The sequence below is a fragment of the Cyprinus carpio genome, chromosome A14, assembly GCF_018340385.1.
Source record: "Cyprinus carpio isolate SPL01 chromosome A14, ASM1834038v1, whole genome shotgun sequence".
Taxonomy (NCBI): domain Eukaryota; kingdom Metazoa; phylum Chordata; class Actinopteri; order Cypriniformes; family Cyprinidae; genus Cyprinus; species Cyprinus carpio.
The window spans coordinates 10,016,065-10,037,397 of record NC_056585.1 but is presented as its reverse complement, the minus strand read 5'-3'; the positions used below and the strand labels follow the sequence as shown (position 1 = coordinate 10,037,397).

Genomic DNA, 21,333 nt, shown 5'->3' with positions numbered 1-21,333 from the left:
ATGCACAATAGTTTGTTTTCCATGCAGTTAAGATTACCAACACAATTTTCGCAAACAAAATCGCAAATCCATTGTCTCACTCTGCTAATGGAACAGCAGAAATAGGACTGTTTCCATGCTACAACCCGATCTCATTTTGCAGAACTTGACTTTGACTTACATTTTGGTAGATGCTTATCATTTGCACACAAAAACTGCATATTATATTCACGTCAAACACGTGTGTACCATATGCAAGCCAAAATCAATCTCTATGCGTCAATAGCACTCTCTGTTTGCACTGGCGTACTATTTATATGCATTTTCATAAGACCACCTCTGTAAACAAAGCAGCGCTGCTCTCATAAAGACTACAAATTACACATTTTGGCGTTATTTTTTTTTTATTTTTATATATATATATATATATATATATATATATATATATATATATATATATATATATAGCGCTGCTCTCATAAAGACTACAAATTACACATTTTACATAACGCCCTGAAAGAACAGATATGAACATTTGCATTTTCAGCACCACGGACAGAGTGCGTTAGTGCAAAAGACCATGAAACTGCACTTTAAACCTCCGTGCAACCAGAGTAGATTATTTTAGGGATCAATAAGGTAATACAGATTCTTATTTCCCCTCAAACTTTATATAAAAACACTTGAATTAGCAATATACAGCACAAAAAATCAAAGTAGAAACGGAAGCTCTAACTGAAGCGTTTTCCTCACATGTAATAAAAATATCTTACCTAGAGCACGTTAGGAATTGTTTTTGTTATGGTAGATGTGTATAATGCATTTTTGCTTATTAGTTCTGGATCAGCAGGCGGAAATGGCGCAGGGAAAACCACTACGTCACTCTTCAGTGTGTCCGAGCTAAAACACACGTCATACTGCTGAGCAGATTTGGAGTAAGACCAGCTCCCGTCAGGGTGTGTGGTGATCATCGGGGTGCTGTACCTGTCCAAACTCCTGTCTGTCCTGTAGCATTTTACAGCTAGCAAACTGATGAGACTCAGTAAAAAGATGACGGACACGCACACAATGGCGATCAGCAAATACAGATTTAAATCCGAGAAACTCTCCTCCTTTATCGGCGCATGTCTGAATGTGGTCTTGTCGTCACCTGCGGTTTCAACAACCACAACATCAATAGACACAGTTGCTGACAGTGAGGGCTCTCCGTTATCACACACCAAAATGACCAGCGGGTGAGTTTTCAGGTCATTGTCACTCATTCTCCTCTTAGTCCTGATCTCCCCGCTGCTGGTTCCGATTCGGAACAGATGGTTTCCTTTGGGTTCAGAGATGTGGTAAGACAGCAGCGCATTGTAACCAGAATCTGCATCTACAGCCCTGATCTTGGCCACAAAGTAGCCCGCATCAGCAGAATAGGGAACGTTCTCTGTGTTAACGGAACCGAGCTCGGAATAGGGCGCGAGAATCCCGGGACTGTTGTCATTCTCATCCAGGATAAAAACATTTACAGTCACGTTACTGCTGAGCGGAGGAACACCAGAGTCTGTGGCCTGAACTTTAAACTCAAAGGCTTTTGTCTCCTCATAGTTAAACGACTGTAAATTGTGTATATCTCCACTATCAGAATTTATGTTGATCATGGATGTTACCGGGCCGCTTTTCGAGCTTTCTAGTAAAGAATATGTTATCCGGGCATTATCACCTACATCAGGATCAAAAGCAGATACTGTATGAATAACAGCTCCAATCTGACTGTTCTCTTTCACATAAACATTAATGATGGGATCTGAAAAGCGCGGCGCGTTGTCATTTACATCAGAAACGTGTACAGTAATGACACTGGTGCTAGAGAGAGGCGGAGTCCCTTCATCTGTAGCTGTGATAGTCACATTATACTCAGATGTCTGCTCTCTGTCTAAAGGCCCGTTAACAACTAAAGTATAATAATTTTTGTACGAGTTCTGAATTTTAAAAGGAGCAGAACCCTGTATTTTTAACGTTACCTGTCCGTTTTTAGCAGCATCATTATCAGTCACGGTTATCATTCCAACCATTGTGTCAATCGGAGCATCTTCTTTGACATTATTAACCAAAGATGTTACATAGATTTTTGGAACATTATCGTTAATGTCAACAATTTCCAGTAGCACTTTACAAAGAGCAGCTCTTGGTTTATGCCCTTTGTCTTTTGCCTGCACGCGGAGCTCCACGGCATTTTTTCTTTCGTAATCTACATCACCTTTCACAGTAATCTCTCCAGTGTCAGGATTTATTGAAAATGATTCGACATTTTTATCATTATCGTGGTTAACTAAAGAATAAACAATCTGACCATTTACACCATCATCTGGGTCGCTGGCCTGAATTGTAACAACAGAAGTACCAGGTGGCGAGTTTTCATTTACGCGAGCTTTGTACAATGATTTACTGAAAACAGGAATGTTATCGTTGATGTCTTCTACATTTACGATTATTTGCATTGTTCCTGATCTTGGAGGTTTTCCTCCATCTACAGCGATGAGTTTGAGCTGAATTGATGGCTGTTTTTCTCGGTCTAAAGCTTTCTGCAGCACTAATTCAGCAGACACACTCTGCTCTCCTCCGCTCTGAACATCCAGAGAAAAGTGTTCATTCGGACTCAGCTTGTAGCTCTTTACCGAATTACTGCCCACATCTGCGTCAAACGCGCTTGGCAGAGCGATCTGCTCCCCTGGAAAAGCTGATTCTGTAATATTCAGTATTGTCTTTGATGTCCGAAATAATGGTGGATTATCATTAATATCTAGTACGTTTACCTCAAATCTATATATATTCAAAGGAGAGTTAACAATTGCTTCAAGAGGTAAAGAACATTTCACATTCTGTTCACATAGCTCCTCTCGGTCTATTATGTCCTTAACTTGAAGAATACCAGTCTTTAAATTTAAGTCGAAATACTTTCGACTGGTCTCCGACACGATTTGAAATCCACGTCTTTCAATGTCCTGCAAATTCAAGTTAAAATCCTTAGCTAAATTTCCAACTGTCGTGCCTGGATTTGCCTCCTCCGTTATGGAATACACAATCTGTCCATCTGCAAAAATCCCAAATCGAAGAAAGACACTAAAAAATATCCACACGTTCAAAATATGTCCCTCTGTTAAATCCATTTTACCAAACAGTGCAGTGTATGCTAAATCACCGAAATGCTCCAACGTCTGTAAAACATGTTTTGCTAAATCAACGAGTGGACTGTTTCCGAGGACAATGGCGTACGACTAACAAAGCCCTTATACAGGAAAATACAAAAAGAAAAATAGGAGGAGCCTCATCATGTCAGGAACGCTCAAATAACAGGCAGATACTGACATCGCGCGGATAAAATAGTGTATTACATCAAGAAAGCAAAACATTATTTTTTAACCAACCAACTTAATAACTAACTAACCAGAATAAAACGACCTGATATACTATATATATATATATTATATATATATATATATATATATATATATATCAAGTTTTCAACTATTTCAATTGAATGGCAACTGCACAAAATATTTAAAATATCTGATTTACTTAAACAGCTCAGAGAGACACAGAGGGGGCTTTTAAAAAGTTGAAACGTTTTTAAATAGGACGTTTCCTCTGCAAACCTCTTAGATTAAACAGTTTACATTCAGCTAAATGTATCACCTTGTACGAAAAATGTAGATCGATTGATTTTCTGTATTGCATAATAATATAAAATATTAATTTCCGAGATAAAAACGCATTACATGTGTACTACGACGGGACAAATAACTGTTACCTTTAAGTTTGGATGCAAAGTGTTCAGCACCACGAACAGCTCCAGTTACACCAACGATAAACAATATCGAACAATGCAATGTCCACCATGTCTATCGTGTTTCAAGTGCACTCTAAACTAAAACGTACAATATTTAGTAACTATAAACGAAATATTAAATAACCAAGACAACAGAGAGGATGTCGATTAGATATGTAGCTCGAAATCATAAGATTTAATTTACCAATAAAACAAATAATGTATTAAGTTATCTTACCTTTTCTTTATTAGGAAGTGTTTGTGTTCTGGTAAAAGTGTCTCCTCCATTAATACTGATCAGTTCTGCATCAGCAGGCGGAAATGGCGCAGGAAAAACCACTACGTCACTCTTCAGTGTGTCCGAGCTAAAACACACGTCATACTGCTGAGCAGATTTGGAGTAAGACCAGCTCCCGTCAGGGTGTGTGGTGATCATCGGGGTGCTGTACCTGCCCAAACTGCTGTCTGTCCTGTGGCACTTTACAGCTAACAAACTGATGAGACTCAGTAAAAAGATGACGGACACGCACACAATGGCGATCAGCAAATACAGATTTAAATCCGAGAAACTCTCCTCCTTTATCGGCGCATGTCTGAATGTGGTCTTCACGTCACCTGCGCTTTCAACAACCACAACATCAATAGACACAGTCGCTGACAGTGAGGGCTCTCCGTTATCACAAACCAAAATGACCAGCGGGTGAGTTTTCAGGTCATTGTCACTCATTCTCCTCTTAGTCCTGATCTCCCCGCTGCTGGTTCCGATTCGGAACAGATTGTTTCCTTTGGGTTCAACGATGTGGTAAGACAGCAGCGCGTTGTAACCAGAATCTGCATCTACAGCCCTGATCTTGGCCACAAAGTAGCCCGCATCAGCAGAATAGGGAATGTTCTCTGTGTTAACGGAACTGAGCTCGGAATAGGGCGCGAGAATCCCAGGACTGTTGTCATTCTCATCCAGGATAAAAACATTTACAGTCACGTTACTGCTGAGCGGAGGAACACCAGAGTCTGTGGCCTGAACTTTGAACTCAAACGTTTTTGTCTCCTCATAGTTAAACGACTGTAAACTGTGTATATCTCCACTATCAGAGTTTATGTTGATCATGGATGTTACCGGGCCGCTTTTCGAGCTTTCTTGTAAAGAATATGTTATCCGGGCATTATCACCTAAGTCAGGATCAAAAGCAGATACTGTATGAATAACAGCTCCAATCTGACTGTTCTCTTTCACATAAACATTAATGATGGGATCTGAAAAGCGCGGCGCGTTGTCATTCACATCAGAAACGTGTATAGTAATGACACTGGTGCTAGAGAGAGGCGGGGTCCCTTCATCTGTAGCTGTGATAGTCACGTTATACTCAGACGCGTGCTCTCTGTCTAAAGCCCCGTTAACAGCTAAAGTATAGTAATTCTTGTACGAGTTCTGAACTTTAAATGGCAGCGAATCGCGAACCTTAAGTTGCATTTCCCCATTCTTTCCCGCATCATTATCCAGTACAGTTATCATACTAACCACTGTGCCATTAGCTGCGTCCTCCTTAACAGTATTTACTAACGATGTAACATAAATTTCTGGTGTATTGTCATTTATGTCCATTATCTCCACCAACACTTTGCAGTATGCGGCTCGTGGTTTAAGGCCTTTGTCTTTAGCTTGTACTCTAATTTCAACAGCAGCGCCTTTTTCATAGTCTACAGTGCCTTTCACTGTTATAAGACCGGTTTCAGAATCTATCGAAAATGCATCTACATTATTATCGTTATCTTGGCTCACTAATGAATATGCGATTTCACCGTTTAGTCCCTCATCTGGATCACTGGCGTGCACTTGGATTACGGAGGTGCCAAGCGGTGCGTTTTCTACTACTCGAGCTTTCAATAGAGGTTTACTGAACACTGGAATGTTATCATTCACATCCTCAATATTAACAGTTAGATTTATTGTCCCTGACCTTGGAGGTTTCCCTCCGTCTACAGCGGTCAGTGTGAACTGGATCACTGGTTGTTTTTCTCGGTCTAAAGCTTTCTGCAGCACCAATTCAGCAGACACACTCTGCTCTCCTCCGCTCTGAACATCCAGAGAAAAGTGTTCATTCGCACTCAGTTTGTAGCTCTTTACCGAATTACTGCCCACATCGGCGTCAAACGCATTCGGCAATGGAAATCTTTCCCCTGGGAATGCCGACTCTGATATATTAAAATATTTCACAGGAGAGCGAAATGTAGGTGCGTTATCATTTATATCTATAATGTTTACTTCAAAACGGTAAACGTTTAATGGCACATTAATAATAGCTTCCAATGGGAGACAGCATTTTAAGCTCCGTCCGCACAGTTCGTCTCTATCGATTCTGTCTTTAATATGAAGAATTCCAGTTTTTGTGTTTAAATCGAAATACCTCTTATTTGCTCCAGATACTAGTTGAAATCCTCGATTATGTAAATCCTGTAAATTCAGGTTTAAATCCTTTGCAAGGTTGCCGACTGTTGTTCCCGGGTTTGCCTCTTCCGACACTGAATACACAACCTGCCCGTCGGTGATACTCCCAAAGAAAAACAGCATATATAAAATAATCGTTGGACGACAATCATGGACCAAAGCTATTGCCATATTCCGTTTAAAAACAAAGACAATATTCATCAAGATATCAGCATTTCGTTCTAGTTTCCTCTTTTATCCACTAAAGCAGAGAGGAGGCTGAAAGCTGTAGCATCGTCCGAACAAAGCCATTTGACGCTACACCCGCTGCGAAAAACAAGGCGGAGACACGCGAACACAAAAGCAAAGAGATTAACCATGGACTGATGGTGACCTCTAGTGGAAGAACAGAAATATTGGACAACTCAAAGCATGAATACAAACCGCTGAATGTGCACGGTAAAAATGGTGTATGATTAAGACAGGCTTTTCCAGAAAAGGCAAATAATAATAATAATAATAATAATAATAATAATAATAATAATCTGTCAAAAAAGAAAGCTTGATGTTTCAGTGTTGTTGACAAATGTACTAAAACGTTTGTGTTTTAGTAGTAACACGTTTTTTTTTTTTTTTTTTTTTTTTTAATCTATCTATCTAAATGTATTATTTATTTATTTATATGTTCTTTAAAAAATCACCAAGACAAAAACAACATTAGGAAGAACAACAGGAAGATGAAAAAGAAGACTGAAATCAGTTGAAACACCTAGATGGTACTCAAAGCCGCGTATGATCAATAACAATAAAGAGTTTCAGTACCATGGACAGCAAAAAGCAGCAACAGCAAATAAATAAATAAATAATAATAATAAATCAATAAATAAATAAAAAATGAAATAAAAATCCTCGTATGTAGCTACATATTTACATTCTTACCTTTTCTTTATTAGGAAGGGTTTGTGTTCTTGTAAAAGTGTCTCCTCCACTAATACTGATTAGTTCCGCATCTGCAGGCGGAAATGGCGCAGGGAAAACCACTACGTCACTCTTCAGTGTGTCCGAGCTAAAACACACGTCATACTGCTGAGCAGATTTGGAGTAAGACCAGCTCCCGTCAGGGTGTGTGGTGATCATCGGGGTGCTGTACCTGTCCAAACTGCTGTCTGTCCTGTGGCATTTTACAGCCATCAAACTGATGAGACTCAGTAAAAAGATGACGGACACGCACACAATGGCGATCAGCAAATACAGATTTAAATCCGAGAAACTCTCCTCCTTTATCGGCGCATGTCTGAATGTGGTCTTGACGTCACCTGCGCTTTCAACAACCACAACATCAATAGACACAGTCGCTGACAGTGAGGGCTCTCCGTTATCACACACCAAAATGACCAGCGGGTGAGTTTTCAGGTCATTGTCACTCATTCTCCTCTTAGTCCTGATCTCCCCGCTGCTGGTTCCGATTCGGAACAGATTGTTTCCTTTGGGTTCAGAGATGTGGTAAGACAGCAGCGCATTGTAACCTGAATCTGCATCTACAGCCCTGATCTTGGCCACAAAGTAGCCCGCATCAGCAGAATAGGGAATGTTCTCTGTGTTAACGGAACCGAGCTCGGAATAGGGCGCGAGAATCCCGGGACTGTTGTCATTCTCATCCAAAATAAAAACATTTACAGTCACGTTACTGCTGAGCGGAGGAACACCAGAGTCTGTGGCCTGAACTTTGAACTCAAACGTTTTTGTCTCCTCATAGTTAAATGATTGTAAACTGTGTATATCTCCACTATCAGAGTTTATGTTGATCATGGATGTTACTGGGCCGCTTTTCGAACTTTCTAGTAAAGAATATGTTATCAGGGCATTATCACCTACATCAGGATCAAAAGCAGATACTGTATGAATAACAGCTCCAATCTGACTGTTCTCTTTCACATAAACATTAATGACGGGCTCTGGAAAGCGCGGTGCGTTGTCATTCACATCAGAAACGTGTACAGTGATGACACTGGTGCTAGAGAGAGGCGGAGTCCCTTCATCTGTAGCAGTGATAGTCACGTTATACTCAAACGCGCTCTCTCTGTCTAGAGGTCTATCTACAACCAGAGAATATTTATTTTTATAAGTATTCTGTATACGAAAATGTGCAGAATCGCATAACTTAAGAACCACTGCACCATTTTTTCCAGCGTCTTCATCTTTAACGGTGATCAATCCCACCATTGTACCAGCAGCAGCGTCTTCTCTCACCGTTTCAGCAAGAGATGTTACGGAAATTTCAGGTACATTATCATTAACATCAACAATTTCAACTAATACTTTGCAATGAGCAGCCCTTGGTTTTGGGCCTTTATCTTTTGCTTGGACACGAATTTCTACAGCATTGCTAGTTTCATAATCAATAATCCCTTTAACTGAGATTACACCACTGACAGAATCAATGGTAAAAGCGTTTACCACACTATCCTCCTCGTGGCTTATAAATGAATACATTATTTCTCCATTTAAACCCTCATCAGCATCACTAGCATGGACCGTGACAACAGATGTGCCCTGGGGCGCATTTTCCGTAATTCGTGTTTTGTAAAGAGATTTACTAAAAACAGGAATATTATCATTAACATCCTCAACATTAATAATAATTTGCGATGTTCCCGATTTGGGAGGTTTTCCTCCGTCTACAGCGGTCAGTGTGAGCTGGATAACAGGCTGTTTCTCTCTGTCTAAAGCTTTCTGCAGCACCAATTCAGCAGACACACTCTGCTCTCCTCCGCTCTGAACATCCAGAGAAAAATGCTCATTCGGACTCAGTTTATAGGTCTTTACCGAATTACTGTCCACATCAGCGTCAAACGCACTTGGTAATGTAAATCTCTCCCCCGGGAAGGCTGACTCTACAATATTTAGTTCCGTTTTTGGTGACTTAAAGGTAGGAAAATTATCATTTATGTCTAAAACATTCACCTCCAGTCGATACATGTTTAAGGGGGAGTTAGCAATAGCTTCTAATTCCAGAGAGCATTTTTTGCTTCTTCCGCATAACTGTTCCCTGTCTATTGTCTCTTTGACGAGAAGAACACCACTTTTTAAATTAATATTGAAATACCTTTTGTTGGGACCTGAAACGATTTGAAATCCACGATGCTCTAATTCTTGAAGATTTAGGTTCAAATCTTTCGCTATATTTCCTATTGTGGTTCCCGGATCAGCCTCCTCCGATACCGAATACACAATCTGCCCATCGGTAATATTCCAAATTGAAAACGTTGCAATAAAATACATCGACCATTTAAATCCGTGTTTCGACATTTTTATAATTCCTTCAAGAAATTAGTCTTATCCATTCGGTATTAACCAAACAACGCTGTAATTCCTCCCAGCTCATGCAAAAACAGAGACTGTACTGGGGCCTTTCGCGAACAAAAGCCCCATGTGATAAACTGAGCCCTCCCTAACTGAGGAGGAGCTTTGAATAGCTGGGGTAAGATAAAATCCCGGTCTCTAACGACACCGCGTGGACAAATTGAGGCGTAGAAGATAATTCAGTAAGAAGGGACCCAATATCTTTAAAATCACAATAGAATAATTTCAAACGATTTACTTATATCACTGAACAATGTTATTAGTGGATAATTAAAACTCACCACAAACTTAACTGTATACTGTTTTATGTTTGTACGTTTTGTCAATTCACACTTAATTTAAATAAAATTAAAATCAGGGAAATTTAAGTTTTGTTAGATTAAAAACTGTACCAAACGTGCCAAAAATATTGATTTCTCTATCGTTCTCATTTGTTTATTTGTTTGTTCTGTATTGCATCATATAAATGTTACGATTCTAATGGCTTTGTTCGACAAGTATTTCATAATAATAATAATAATAATAATAATAATAATAATAATAATAACAGTTAAAAAAGAACTTGATATTCCACAGTGTTGTTGACAGATGTACTTAAACTTTTGTTTTTAGCAGTAAACAAGTTTTAAAAAATGCCTTAAGTATTAAACTCTGAAAACTTTATTATTATTGTATTTATTTATTAGTATTATTTTTTTGTTGTTGTTTCTGCTCTGTAAAAATCCACCAAGGCAAAAACAAGATTAGAAAGAAGAACAGGAAGTTGAAGATGAAAAAGAAGACTGAGATCAGTTGAAAACCCTAGATGGCATACAGAAAGATTCAAAGCCACATATGATCAATAACAATAGAGAGTTTCAGTACCATGGACAGCAAAAAACAGCAGCAGCTAAACAAAAATAAATAAAATAATACACAAATCATTTAAAAAAAAATCCTCGTATGTAGCTACATATTTACATCCTTACCTTTTCTTTATTAGGAAGTGTTTGTGTTCTGGTAAAAGTGTCTACTCCATTTATACTGATCAGTTCTGGATCAGCAGGCGGAAATGGCGCAGGGAAAACCACTACGTCACTCTTCAGTGTGTCCGAGCTAAAACACACGTCATACTGCTGAGCAGATTTGGAGTAAGACCAGCTCCCGTCAGGGTGTGTGGTGATCATCGGGGTGCTGTACCTGCCCAAACTGCTGTCTGTCCTGTGGCATTACAGCTAGCAAACTGATGAGACTCAGTAAAAAGATGACGGACACGCACACAATGGCGATCAGCAAATACAGATTTAAATCCGAGAAACTCTCCTCCTTTATCGGCGCATGTCTGAATGTGGTCTTGACGTCACCTGCTCTTTCAACAATCACAACATCAATAGACACAGTGGCTGACAGTGAGGGCTCTGCGTTATCACAAACCAAAATGACCAGCGGGTGAGTTTTCAGGTCATTGTCACTCATTCTCCTCTTTGTCCTGATCTCCCCGCTGCTGGTTCCGATTCGGAACAGATTGTTTCCTTTGGGTTCAGAGATGTGATAAGACAGCAGCGCGTTGTAACCAGAATCTGCATCTACAGCCCTGATCTTGGCCACAAAGTAGCCCGCGTCAGCAGAATAGGGAATGTTCTCTGTGTTAACGGAACCGAGCTCGGAATAGGGCGCGAGAATCCCGGGACTGTTGTCATTCTCATCCAGGATAAAAACATTTACAGTCACGTTACTGCTGAGCGGAGGAACACCAGAGTCTCTAGCCTGAACTTTGAACTCAAAGGCTTTTGTCTCCTCATAGTTAAACGACTGTAAACTGTGTATATCTCCACTATCAGAGTTTATGTTGATCATGGATGTTACCTGGCTGCTTTTCGAGCTTTCTAGCAAAGAATATGTTATCCGGGCATTATCACCTACATCAGGATCAAAAGCAGATACTGTATGAATAACAGCTCCAATCTGACTGTTCTCTTTCACATAAACATTAATTATGGGATCTGGAAAGCGCGGCGCGTTGTCATTCACATCAGAAACGTGTACAGTAATGACACTGGTGCTAGAGAGAGGCGGAGTCCCTTCATCTGTAGCTGTGATAGTCACATTATACTCAGACGCGTTCTCTCTGTCTAAAGGCCCGTTAACAATCATAGAATATTTATTCTTATACGTGTTCTGTAATACAAACGGAAGGGAATCGACTATTTTCAATTTTACAGATCCATTTTCGCCAGAATCATCATCTTTTACTGTAATCAGACCGACCATTGTCCCTTTTTGTGAATCCTCCTTCACAACATTAACAAGAGACGTTACAGATATTTCAGGAATATTGTCGTTAATGTCCATTATTTCGACCAGTACTTTACAATGAGCTGCTCTTGGAAGCGGACCTCTATCTCTCGCTTGCACACGTATTTCAATAGCATTATTTGATTCGTGGTCTAATTTTCCATGAACTGTTATTTCACCAGAAACTTGATTGATTGCGAATGACTCGATATTTCTATCATTAACATGTTTAATGAATGAATATACAATCTCTCCATTTAGTCCATCGTCCGCATCACTCGCGTGTACTATGATAACAGAAGTTCCAATGGGAGCATTTTCTGGAATTCGTGTTTTATAAAGAGACTTTGTAAACACAGGAATATTGTCGTTTGCATCTATGATATTAACAATTATACTTATTGCTCCTGATCTTGGAGGTTTCCCTCCGTCTACAGCGGTCAGTGTGAGCTGGATCACCGGCTGTTTTTCTCGGTCTAAAGCTTTCTGCAGCACTAATTCAGCAGACACACTCTGTTCCCCTCCGCTCTGAACATCCAGAGAAAAGTGTTCATTTGGACTGAGTCTGTAGCTCTTTACCGAATTACTGCCCACATCCGCGTCAAAAGCGTTTGGCAGTGCATACCTTTCCCCTATAAATGCCGCTTCAGATACATTTAATTGTAACGATGAAGAGTGAAATGTTGGAGAATTGTCGTTTATATCCAGTACATTTACTTCCAGTCGGTACATGTTCAATGGCAAATTAACAATGGCCTCCAATTCTAAGGCACATTTTAAGCTACGTCCACATAGCTCCTCTCTGTCTACTTTGTCTTTAATTTGAAGCATTCCCGTTTTCATATTTACATCGAAATACCTCTTGTTGGGTCCGGAAGCGATCTGAAATCCACGGTTTCCCAGTTCTTGCAAATTAAGGTTTAAATCTTTTATTATATTGCCTACTGTAGTCCCTGGACTGGCCTCCTCCAGCACAGAATACACAATCTGCCCGGAAGATATCCTCGGAAGAAAATATAATACAGTCATATATATCCACAATATATTTCGTTCCTTTAGTGAATTCGCCATGTTCCGTCAGCATCACATCCACAGGAAAACTAAAAACATTAAAACATCAGCACACTGTTGTAGTAAAATAAACCCCTCTCTGCACTGCGATTCAGATCATCTATATTGTGGCTTCTCAAGAACAAAGCCTTCTGCAGCTCAAACGCCCTGCCCCCAAAACGGGGAGGAGTCTCGCAGAGAGAGAGAGAAAGAAAACAGATAATTGTAACTCAGGTCGCTGATGACACCTTGTGGATATACAGAGGTAGTATGGAACAAACAATTATATATTAAGAGGTTAAATATGTTTGAAGTGAAATGGACGAAGTCGGTCTCCCTTTTGCTGAACACGAGCGAAAATGTCTCTGCACAAACACTAATGAAATCACATGACCTCATTATTAATTAATTAAATAATTTTCAAATAAAATAATTTAAAATTAATAATTGATATGTCATTACTAAGGTAATATCTATTCATGGTTAAATCAGCGTGACCTGAGTTTTAAAAAAGTCCATAAACAGCTCATGTACTTTACAAACTGCAATTAAAAACATGCAAAGCTAAATTACTAAACAAAAGCAACAACTGAAATTGTCAAATAGATCAACGGTGTTAAATGCATGGTCATAATGTTATTTATGGTCAGTGCTATTAGCACCATGGACAGCACAAATTATTTAGGAGGAGGAGACGAGGCAGAGGCCAAATGAAAATTACAAGATGTAGCTCATATTGTGAATGTAAGTGAGAATCAAAGAGCCAATAAGCCTACTAATGGTCAACAATAGGTTTAAAGGTGTTTTTACATTAGAGTTTTCAGCAACAGGGACAGAATGCGTTAGTGAAAAAGACGAACTTTTTCTTTTTTTTTTTTTTTTTTTTTTACCTATGAGCAACAGAAATAAAATATTTAAAGGAGAAAAAAAACAGCCTGATCTCACGGCAATTCGTACATATTTTACGAGGTGGCTAATTCGTATGAATTTGTACGAATGACCTACACCTAACCAAGCCCCTAAACTTACCCGTCACTGGGGTGTAGACAAATCGTACAAAATCGTACGAGTGAGGTCGTACAAAGTGTATTGTCGTATGGTTGAGGTTGTTAAGAGTGAGGTAGTTCTGAGATCAGGCTGTTTTTTTTTTTTTTTTTTTCTAGCGTTTTTGAGCGTGGGAAAAAAATGTAATGGTTTGGTATATGTTCCCTTCAGTCTGACCCACACACACACACACACACACACATATGCATATATATATATATATATATATATATATATATATATATATATATATGCAGCAAGATATATAAATGCAGCAAGAAGAATGCAAGAAAATAAACTAGCAGTTCTAAACCACAGCAAACAGAATAATGTGTTTGCTCTCTTACCTTTTCTTTATTAGGAAGTGTTTGTGTTCTGGTAAAAGTGTCTCCTCCATTAATACTGATCAGTTCTGCATCAGCAGTCGGAAATGGCGCAGGAAAAACCACTACGTCACTCTTCAGTGTGTCCGAGCTAAAACACACGTCATACTGCTGAGCAGATTTGGAGTAAGACCAGCTCCCGTCAGGGTGTGTGGTGATCATCGGGGTGCTGTACCTGCCAAAACTGCTGTCTGTCCTGTGGCATTTTACAGCCATCAAACTGATGAGACTCAGTAAAAAGATGACGGACACGCACACAATGGCGATCAGCAAATACAGATTTAAATCCGAGAAACTCTCCTCCTTTATCGGCGCATGTCTGAATGTGGTCTTGATGTCACCTGCGCTTTCAACAACCACAACATCAATAGACACAGTCGCTGACAGTGAGGGCTCTCCGTTATCACAAACCAAAATGACCAGCGGGTGAGTTTTCAGGTCATTGTCACTCATTTTCCTCTTAGTCCTGATCTCCCCGCTGCTGGTTCCGATTCGGAACAGATTGTTTCCTTTGGGTTCAGAGATGTGGTAAGACAGCAGCGCGTTGTAACCAGAATCTGCATCTACAGCCCTGATCTTGGCCACAAAGTAACCCGCATCAGCAGAATAGGGAATGTTCTCTGTGTTAACGGAACCGAGCTCGGAATAGGGCGCGAGAATCCCGGGACTGTTGTCATTCTCATCCAGGATAAAAACATTTACAGTCACGTTACTGCTGAGCGGAGGAACACCAGAGTCTGTGGCCTGAACTTTAAACTCAAACGTTTTTATCTCCTCATAGTTAAACGACTGTAAACTGTGTATATCTCCACTGTCAGAGTTTATGTTGATCATGGATGTTACCTGGCCGCTTTTCGAGCTTTCTAGTAAATAATATGTTATCCGGGCATTATCACCTAAGTCAGGATCAAAAGCAGATACTGTATGAATAACAGCTCCAATCTGACTGTTCTCTTTCACATAAACATTAATGATGGGATCTGGAAAGCGAGGCGCGTTGTCATTCACATCAGAAACGTGTACAGTAATGACACTGGTGCTAGAGAGAGGCGGAGTCCCTTCATCTGTAGCTGTGATAGTCACATTATACTCAGACGCGCTCTCTCTGTCTAGCGGACCATTAACCATTAACGAATATCTGTTTTTGTAAGTATTCTCTAATCTAAATTGCACAGCGTCCTTTATTTTGAGCTGCACAACACCATTTTTACCAGCGTCGCCATCTTTTACAGTGATTAATCCCACCATTGTACCTGGAGACGAATCCTCTCTCACTTCATTAACCAAAGACATTACGCTTATTTCTGGTACGTTATCATTTACGTCAATTACTTCGACTAAAACCTTACAATGGGATGCTCGTGGATTTGGACCTTTATCCTCGGCCTGAACACGAATTTCAATTGCAGCAGTTTCTTCATAATCTATAGGGCTCTTTATGGTTATCTCACCAGTAATTGGATTGATAGAGAAAGCATTTACAGAGTCATCATTATCATGATTTATAAAGGAGTAGATGACTTCACCATTAAGCCCCTCGTCTGCATCTTTTGCGTTCACTGTGATCACAGAAGCACCGGGCGGTGAATTTTCTGTTATCCGCGCTTTATAAAGTGGCTTGTCGAACACAGGGATATTATCATTCACATCTACTACATTAACTATGATCTGCGTCGTACCAGATTTTGGAGGCTTTCCTCCGTCGACAGCGGTCAGTGTGAGCTGTATCACTGGCTGTTTCTCTCGATCTAAAGCTTTCTGCAGCACTAATTCTGCAGATACACTCTGATCCCCTCCGCTTTGCACGTCCAAAGAAAAGTGCTCATTCGGACTTAGCTTATAGCTTTTTATCGAATTAACTCCAACATCGAGATCGAATGCATTTGGTAATGTAAATCTCTGCCCTGGAAATGTCTGTTCAGAAATATTAAGATATAATTTTGAGGTGCGAAATGTAGGTGCATTGTCGTTAACGTCTAAAATATTTACCTCAAATCTGTATATGTTCATCGGCGCACTAACAATGGCCTCCAACTCTAAAGCGCATTTAGAGCTCCGACCGCACAGCTCCTCTCGGTCTATTCTTTCTCTAACGAAGAGAATCCCATTTTTTGCATGTAGATCAAAATATCTTTTGTTAGATCCTGTGACGACCTGAAATCTTCTCTTCTCGAGGTCTTGTACATTCAAGTTTAGATCCTTTGCTAAATTTCCTACCGTGGTCCCGGTGTTCACCTCTTCCGACACAGAATACACAATCTGCCCGTTTGCGTTATTAAATAAAATCACAATAAAAATCCACTTAAGGCTCCAACAGTCATCTGTTAGGTCCATATTTCCGCTGGTTAGTAAAACTGCCGATTAAACAAAAGTATATCATTCATATATCCCATTACAGGCTTACTGCTTTCGCAAATACACCGACATAGCAACTCCAAGGCGGCCCTGTCCTCTCGAACAAAGACCTCTGACGAGGCGAGGATCCCTGCCCAATGAAAGGAGGAGCTTTACAAAGACACAAGAAAACTTACATGGGTTGCCACTGACACCATGTGGACAAATAAGCTCAGTACTTGAAAATACCCAACATTTTCTGATCTCAAAATTACACATATTTTAAAAAGGTAACGGAGAAAACAATTCACCAGATATTGATAAAGATAAGATGCTACTGATTGCCATCAGATAATCTAAGATACTGTGAAAACATGTTAGGCCTTTACAATACATCAAATCTGAATAATAGCCATATAGAAACATAAAAAATGCAATACATATTGCTAATGAAAAGTTTCATTTTAGAATAAAATGCAATAATAATAATAATAATCATCATTATTATCATTATTATTACAAAAAAAAAAAAAAAAAAAAAGGGCGAAAATCTGCACACGTGTTAAAAAATAATATATGGTCGACATTAGAAATAAAAATAAAACCAGTTCTAAAATCGAGCTTTTATTTTATTAAGCCTATAACCTAAAACGTGAGCATACGCTAAATTCTATATAAAAAAAAACTACACACAAATATCTGCGCTTCAAGGAACGAGCCTTACCTTCTCTTTGTTAGGAAGTGTTTGTGTTCTGGTAAAAGTGTCTCCTCCATTAATACTGATCAGCTCCGCATCTGCAGGCGGAAATGGCGCAGGAAAGGGCACTACGTCACTCTTCAGTGTGTCCGAGCTAAAACACACGTCATACTGCTGAGCAGATTTGGAGTAAGACCAGCTCCCGTCAGGGTGTGTGGTGATCATCGGGGTGCTGTACCTGCCCAAACTGCTGTCTGTCCTGTGGCATTTTACAGCTAGCAAACTGATGAGACTCAGTAAAAAGATGACGGACACGCACACAATGGCGATCAGCAAATACAGATTTAAATCCGAGAAACTCTCCTCCTTTATCGGCGCATGTCTGAATGTGGTCTTGACGTCACCTGCGCTTTCAACAATCACAACATCAATAGACACAGTCGCTGACAGTGAGGGCTCTCCGTTATCACACACCAAAATGACCAGCGGGTGAGTTTTCAGGTCATTGTCACTCATTTTCCTCTTAGTCCTGATCTCCCCGCTGCTGGTTCCGATTCGGAACAGATTGTTTCCTTTGGGTTCAGAGATGTGGTAAGACAGCAGCGCGTTGTAACCAGAATCTGCATCTACAGCCCTGATCTTGGCCACAAAGTAGCCCGCATCAGCAGAATAGGGAATGTTCTCTGTGTTAACGGAACCGAGCTCGGAATAGGGCGCGAGAATCCCGGGACTGTTGTCATTCTCATCCAGGATAAAAACATTTACAGTCACGTTACTGCTGAGCGGAGGAACACCAGAGTCTGTGGCCTGAACTTTGAACTCAAACGTTTTTGTCTCCTCATAGTTAAACGACTGTAAACTGTGTATATCTCCACTTTCAGAGTTTATGTTGATCATGGATGTTACCGGGCCGCTTTTCGAGCTTTCTTGTAAAGAATATGTTATCCGGGCATTATCACCTACATCAGGATCAAAAGCAGATACTGTATGAATAACAGCTCCAATCTGACTGTTCTCTTTCACATAAACATTAATGATGGGATCTGGAAAGCGCGGCGCGTTGTCATTCACATCAGAAACGTGTACAGTAATGACACTGGTGCTAGAGAGAGGCGGAGTCCCTTCATCTGTAGCTGTGATAGTCACATTATACTCATACGCGCGCTCTCTGTCTAGAGGTCCATCTACCACTAAAGAATAATAATTTTTGTAATTCGTCTCAAGTTTAAAAGGCACTTTGTTAGACACAACACAATTAACTACACGTTTTTTTGCCGCCCGTCCCTGTCAATCACTGACACAAGAGCTACAGCAGTGCTAAAACTGGCGTCCTCTTTCACTGTACTGAGGAGTGACGTCACGGTTATCTCTGGCTCATTGTCGTTAATATCCAGCACCTCCACCAGGACTTTGCAGTGCGTGGACATCGGAGGCTGCCCTTTATCACTGGCCTGTGCACGGATCTCAAATGCATTGTTCTCCTCGAAATCTATATTGCCTTTAACTGTGATGGCACCAGTATTCGGATCAATTTCAAAAATCTGCAGGATTTTATTCTGATCTCTTTTAATTATAGAATACAGAATATCACTATTAGTACCTTCATCAAAGTCTGTCGCATTTAATACCACAATTGTCGTTCCAATAGCCACATTTTCAAAAACGGTTGCTTTATACAAGGGCTTGCTGAAAGCAGGAGCATTATCATTAATATCTAAAACTTTGATAATTATAAGAGATGTGCCTGTTTTAGATGGGGTCCCTCCGTCTACAGCGGTCAGTGTGAGCTGGATCACAGGCTGTTTCTCTCGATCTAAAGCTTTCTGCAGCACTAATTCAGCAGACACACTCTGTTCCCCTCCTTTGTGCACAGCTAAAGAAAAATATTCGTTCGAGCTAAGCTTGTAAGTATTTATTGAATTTTTCCCAACATCTGCGTCTGTAGCGTGATGGAGAGGAAATCTAACACCAGGCAAAGTGGTGGTCTCAGGAATTTCTAACGTTTGTGATTTCTCGCTGAACGACGGAGAATTGTCATTTACATCCACAATATTAATTTCTATTTGATAAAGTTTAAGTGGATTGTTGATAACCGCTTCTACATTGACTGTACATTTTGGTGCTTTGGCACAAAGCTCCTCCCTGTCTATTCTTTCGCTCACATACAGAAACCCAGTTTTTAGATTTACCTCGAAATATTTTTTCTTGGATCCCGTGACAATCTGAAACATGCGCGATTCCAGTTCCTGAACATTAAGGTTCAGATCCTTAGCGATATTCCCCACTGATGTTCCCGGATTCACCTCCTCTGATACAGAATAAGAGAGCTGCCCTGATACCGCGTCCCAACAACACTCTAAAACAACGAGCACGATACAGACCACAATAGATTTCCTTCTGTACGGCGAGAACATTATTACATCCAGTGAATCCCGTGCAGTGATCCACGAAATAAAAGACCGTATTCCAAGTTCATCAATGCGAATAAAGAAAAATTAGATAATATTCCATTTTAGCGAAGAGAAAACAGGAGGCCTTCATACACTCTCATAAACGTCCAGTCTCTCTGAAACAAAGCCGTGTGAAATCTCCTCCCAGCTAAAACCGGGAGGGGCTTCCAGACACTGGAGACAGCTCGAAATTATACGGGCTATAGTGACACCACGCGGATTAATGAATAAACATCCACTAAAAACCCTAATAATACCACAAACAGATCATCATATCAAATTGCAGTTATTTGTAACTTTTTTAAACTAATACTATAAGAAAATATTTAGATTTTATTTATTTATTTATTTTTTTTTCAATATATGAGAGGATATGGGGGCAATTTCGCCATCAAAACACAAACTAGGCCTAGTTTGCATTTGCATATTCTATATTCCTCTTTCATATCAAGAGATATGTTGGTAACACTTTCTATGAATCCCGTATTTAATAAAATACCTTATAAGGCTATTCTTAAGGTATTATAATGAATGAATAATGCATTATATATATCATCTTAACACTTTCTATGAATCCCGTATTTAATAAAATACCTTATAAGGCTATTCTTACAGTTTTAATGTATTATAATACTTACTTATTTGTTGTTATAGCTGTTAAGAGTATGATGATTTATAACACACAGTGAACATGTTGCATCCACTTAAGTTACAATGAATTATATTTTCCATAGTTATAATGTACTATAAGTTTCATATCTTACCTTTGTTTAAGATCTGCACAATAACTTAGTACATCTTATTAGTGTTTTTACTGTAAAATGACAAGTACAAAGTCTTCATGAAAACATCCAAAAGGCTTTATAATGTGATCTTATTATGTATAGGTGGTCTTGTCTGCTTTAAGAAAAGTACTTAAAGCAGACAAAAACCACTTATAAATAATAATAATAATAATAATAATAATAATAATAATAATAATAATAATAATAAATTCCTTTGAAAGTATTACAACTGATCTAAAACTAGCTCACAGCAAAACTAAGATTAACCTCACAGGAAACATTCTTAAACATTGAAATACTCCTAACCTCTCACAACATACTTTGCAGATCTTAAATAAACAATGTCACGATATGAGGTAAGCCATTATAAATTAAGTGGATTTAATATGGTATTAATTGTGTGTTCTAAATAATTATACTATTGAAAGTTATAACCACATATGTGTAAGTATTAAATGTATAATTGGTTGTTATGATTATGTATGAGATGATACAAAATGTTCTAAGTTTATTATTATTATTATTATTAATGCATTATGCATTCATTATAATCACTTAAGAATACCCTTATAATGTATCAATACGTGCTTCATAGAAAGTTACACCGATATTTGTAAAAGACTTAATTAGATTTTACTATGAGCAACATGCAGTTGTATAGTATCATATTCCCTTAGAATACAGCAAGGATTACTTTATATAACTAAACTAAGAGACTAATAAATATATTAATATCAT

At 39.2% G+C, this 21,333-nt stretch overlaps 3 protein-coding genes and 2 pseudogenes across 3 annotated transcripts; all 5 read right to left on the bottom strand.

Moving 5' to 3' along the window:
• Positions 1-491: 491 nt before the first annotated feature.
• Positions 492-6,767, bottom strand: LOC109101897 (protocadherin alpha-8-like). The gene is made up of 2 exons (XM_042770592.1): positions 4,029-6,767; positions 492-752 (listed from the first exon to the last, which is right to left on the bottom strand). Exons 1-2 carry the CDS (start codon positions 6,435-6,437, stop codon positions 729-731), a joined length of 2,433 nt encoding a protein of 810 aa, XP_042626526.1. The 5' UTR covers positions 6,438-6,767; the 3' UTR covers positions 492-728.
• A 119-nt stretch (positions 6,768-6,886) lies between these two features.
• Positions 6,887-9,544, bottom strand: LOC109101878 (protocadherin alpha-3-like). Its single transcript, XM_042770606.1, has one exon. The coding sequence runs from the start codon at positions 9,522-9,524 to the stop codon at positions 7,143-7,145; it is 2,382 nt and encodes a 793-aa protein (XP_042626540.1). The 5' UTR covers positions 9,525-9,544; the 3' UTR covers positions 6,887-7,142.
• An 856-nt stretch (positions 9,545-10,400) lies between these two features.
• LOC122147564 lies at positions 10,401-13,976 on the bottom strand (annotated as a pseudogene).
• On the bottom strand, positions 10,401-17,149 carry LOC109101899 (protocadherin alpha-3-like). The gene is made up of 2 exons (XM_042770599.1): positions 14,294-17,149; positions 10,401-10,546 (listed from the first exon to the last, which is right to left on the bottom strand). The coding sequence occupies exons 1-2, from the start codon at positions 16,661-16,663 to the stop codon at positions 10,535-10,537; spliced, it is 2,382 nt and encodes a 793-aa protein (XP_042626533.1). The 5' UTR covers positions 16,664-17,149; the 3' UTR covers positions 10,401-10,534.
• A 46-nt stretch (positions 17,150-17,195) lies between these two features.
• Positions 17,196-20,146, bottom strand: LOC109101900 (annotated as a pseudogene).
• Positions 20,147-21,333: the final 1,187 nt, after the last annotated feature.

What these genes read in the sequence shown, in the direction of transcription:
- LOC109101899 (XM_042770599.1), bottom strand. Translation starts at nt 16,663, where the DNA reads ATGGACCTAACAGATGACTGTTGGAGCCTTAAGTGGATTTTTATTGTG.
- LOC109101897 (XM_042770592.1), bottom strand. Translation starts at nt 6,437, where the DNA reads ATGAATATTGTCTTTGTTTTTAAACGGAATATGGCAATAGCTTTGGTC. An exon ending in CACTTCCTAATAAAGAAAAG is followed by an intron (nt 753 to 4,028) that starts GTAAGATAACTT and finishes AACGTGCTCTAG; the next exon opens with GTAAGATATTTTTATTACAT.
- LOC109101878 (XM_042770606.1), bottom strand. Translation starts at nt 9,524, where the DNA reads ATGTCGAAACACGGATTTAAATGGTCGATGTATTTTATTGCAACGTTT.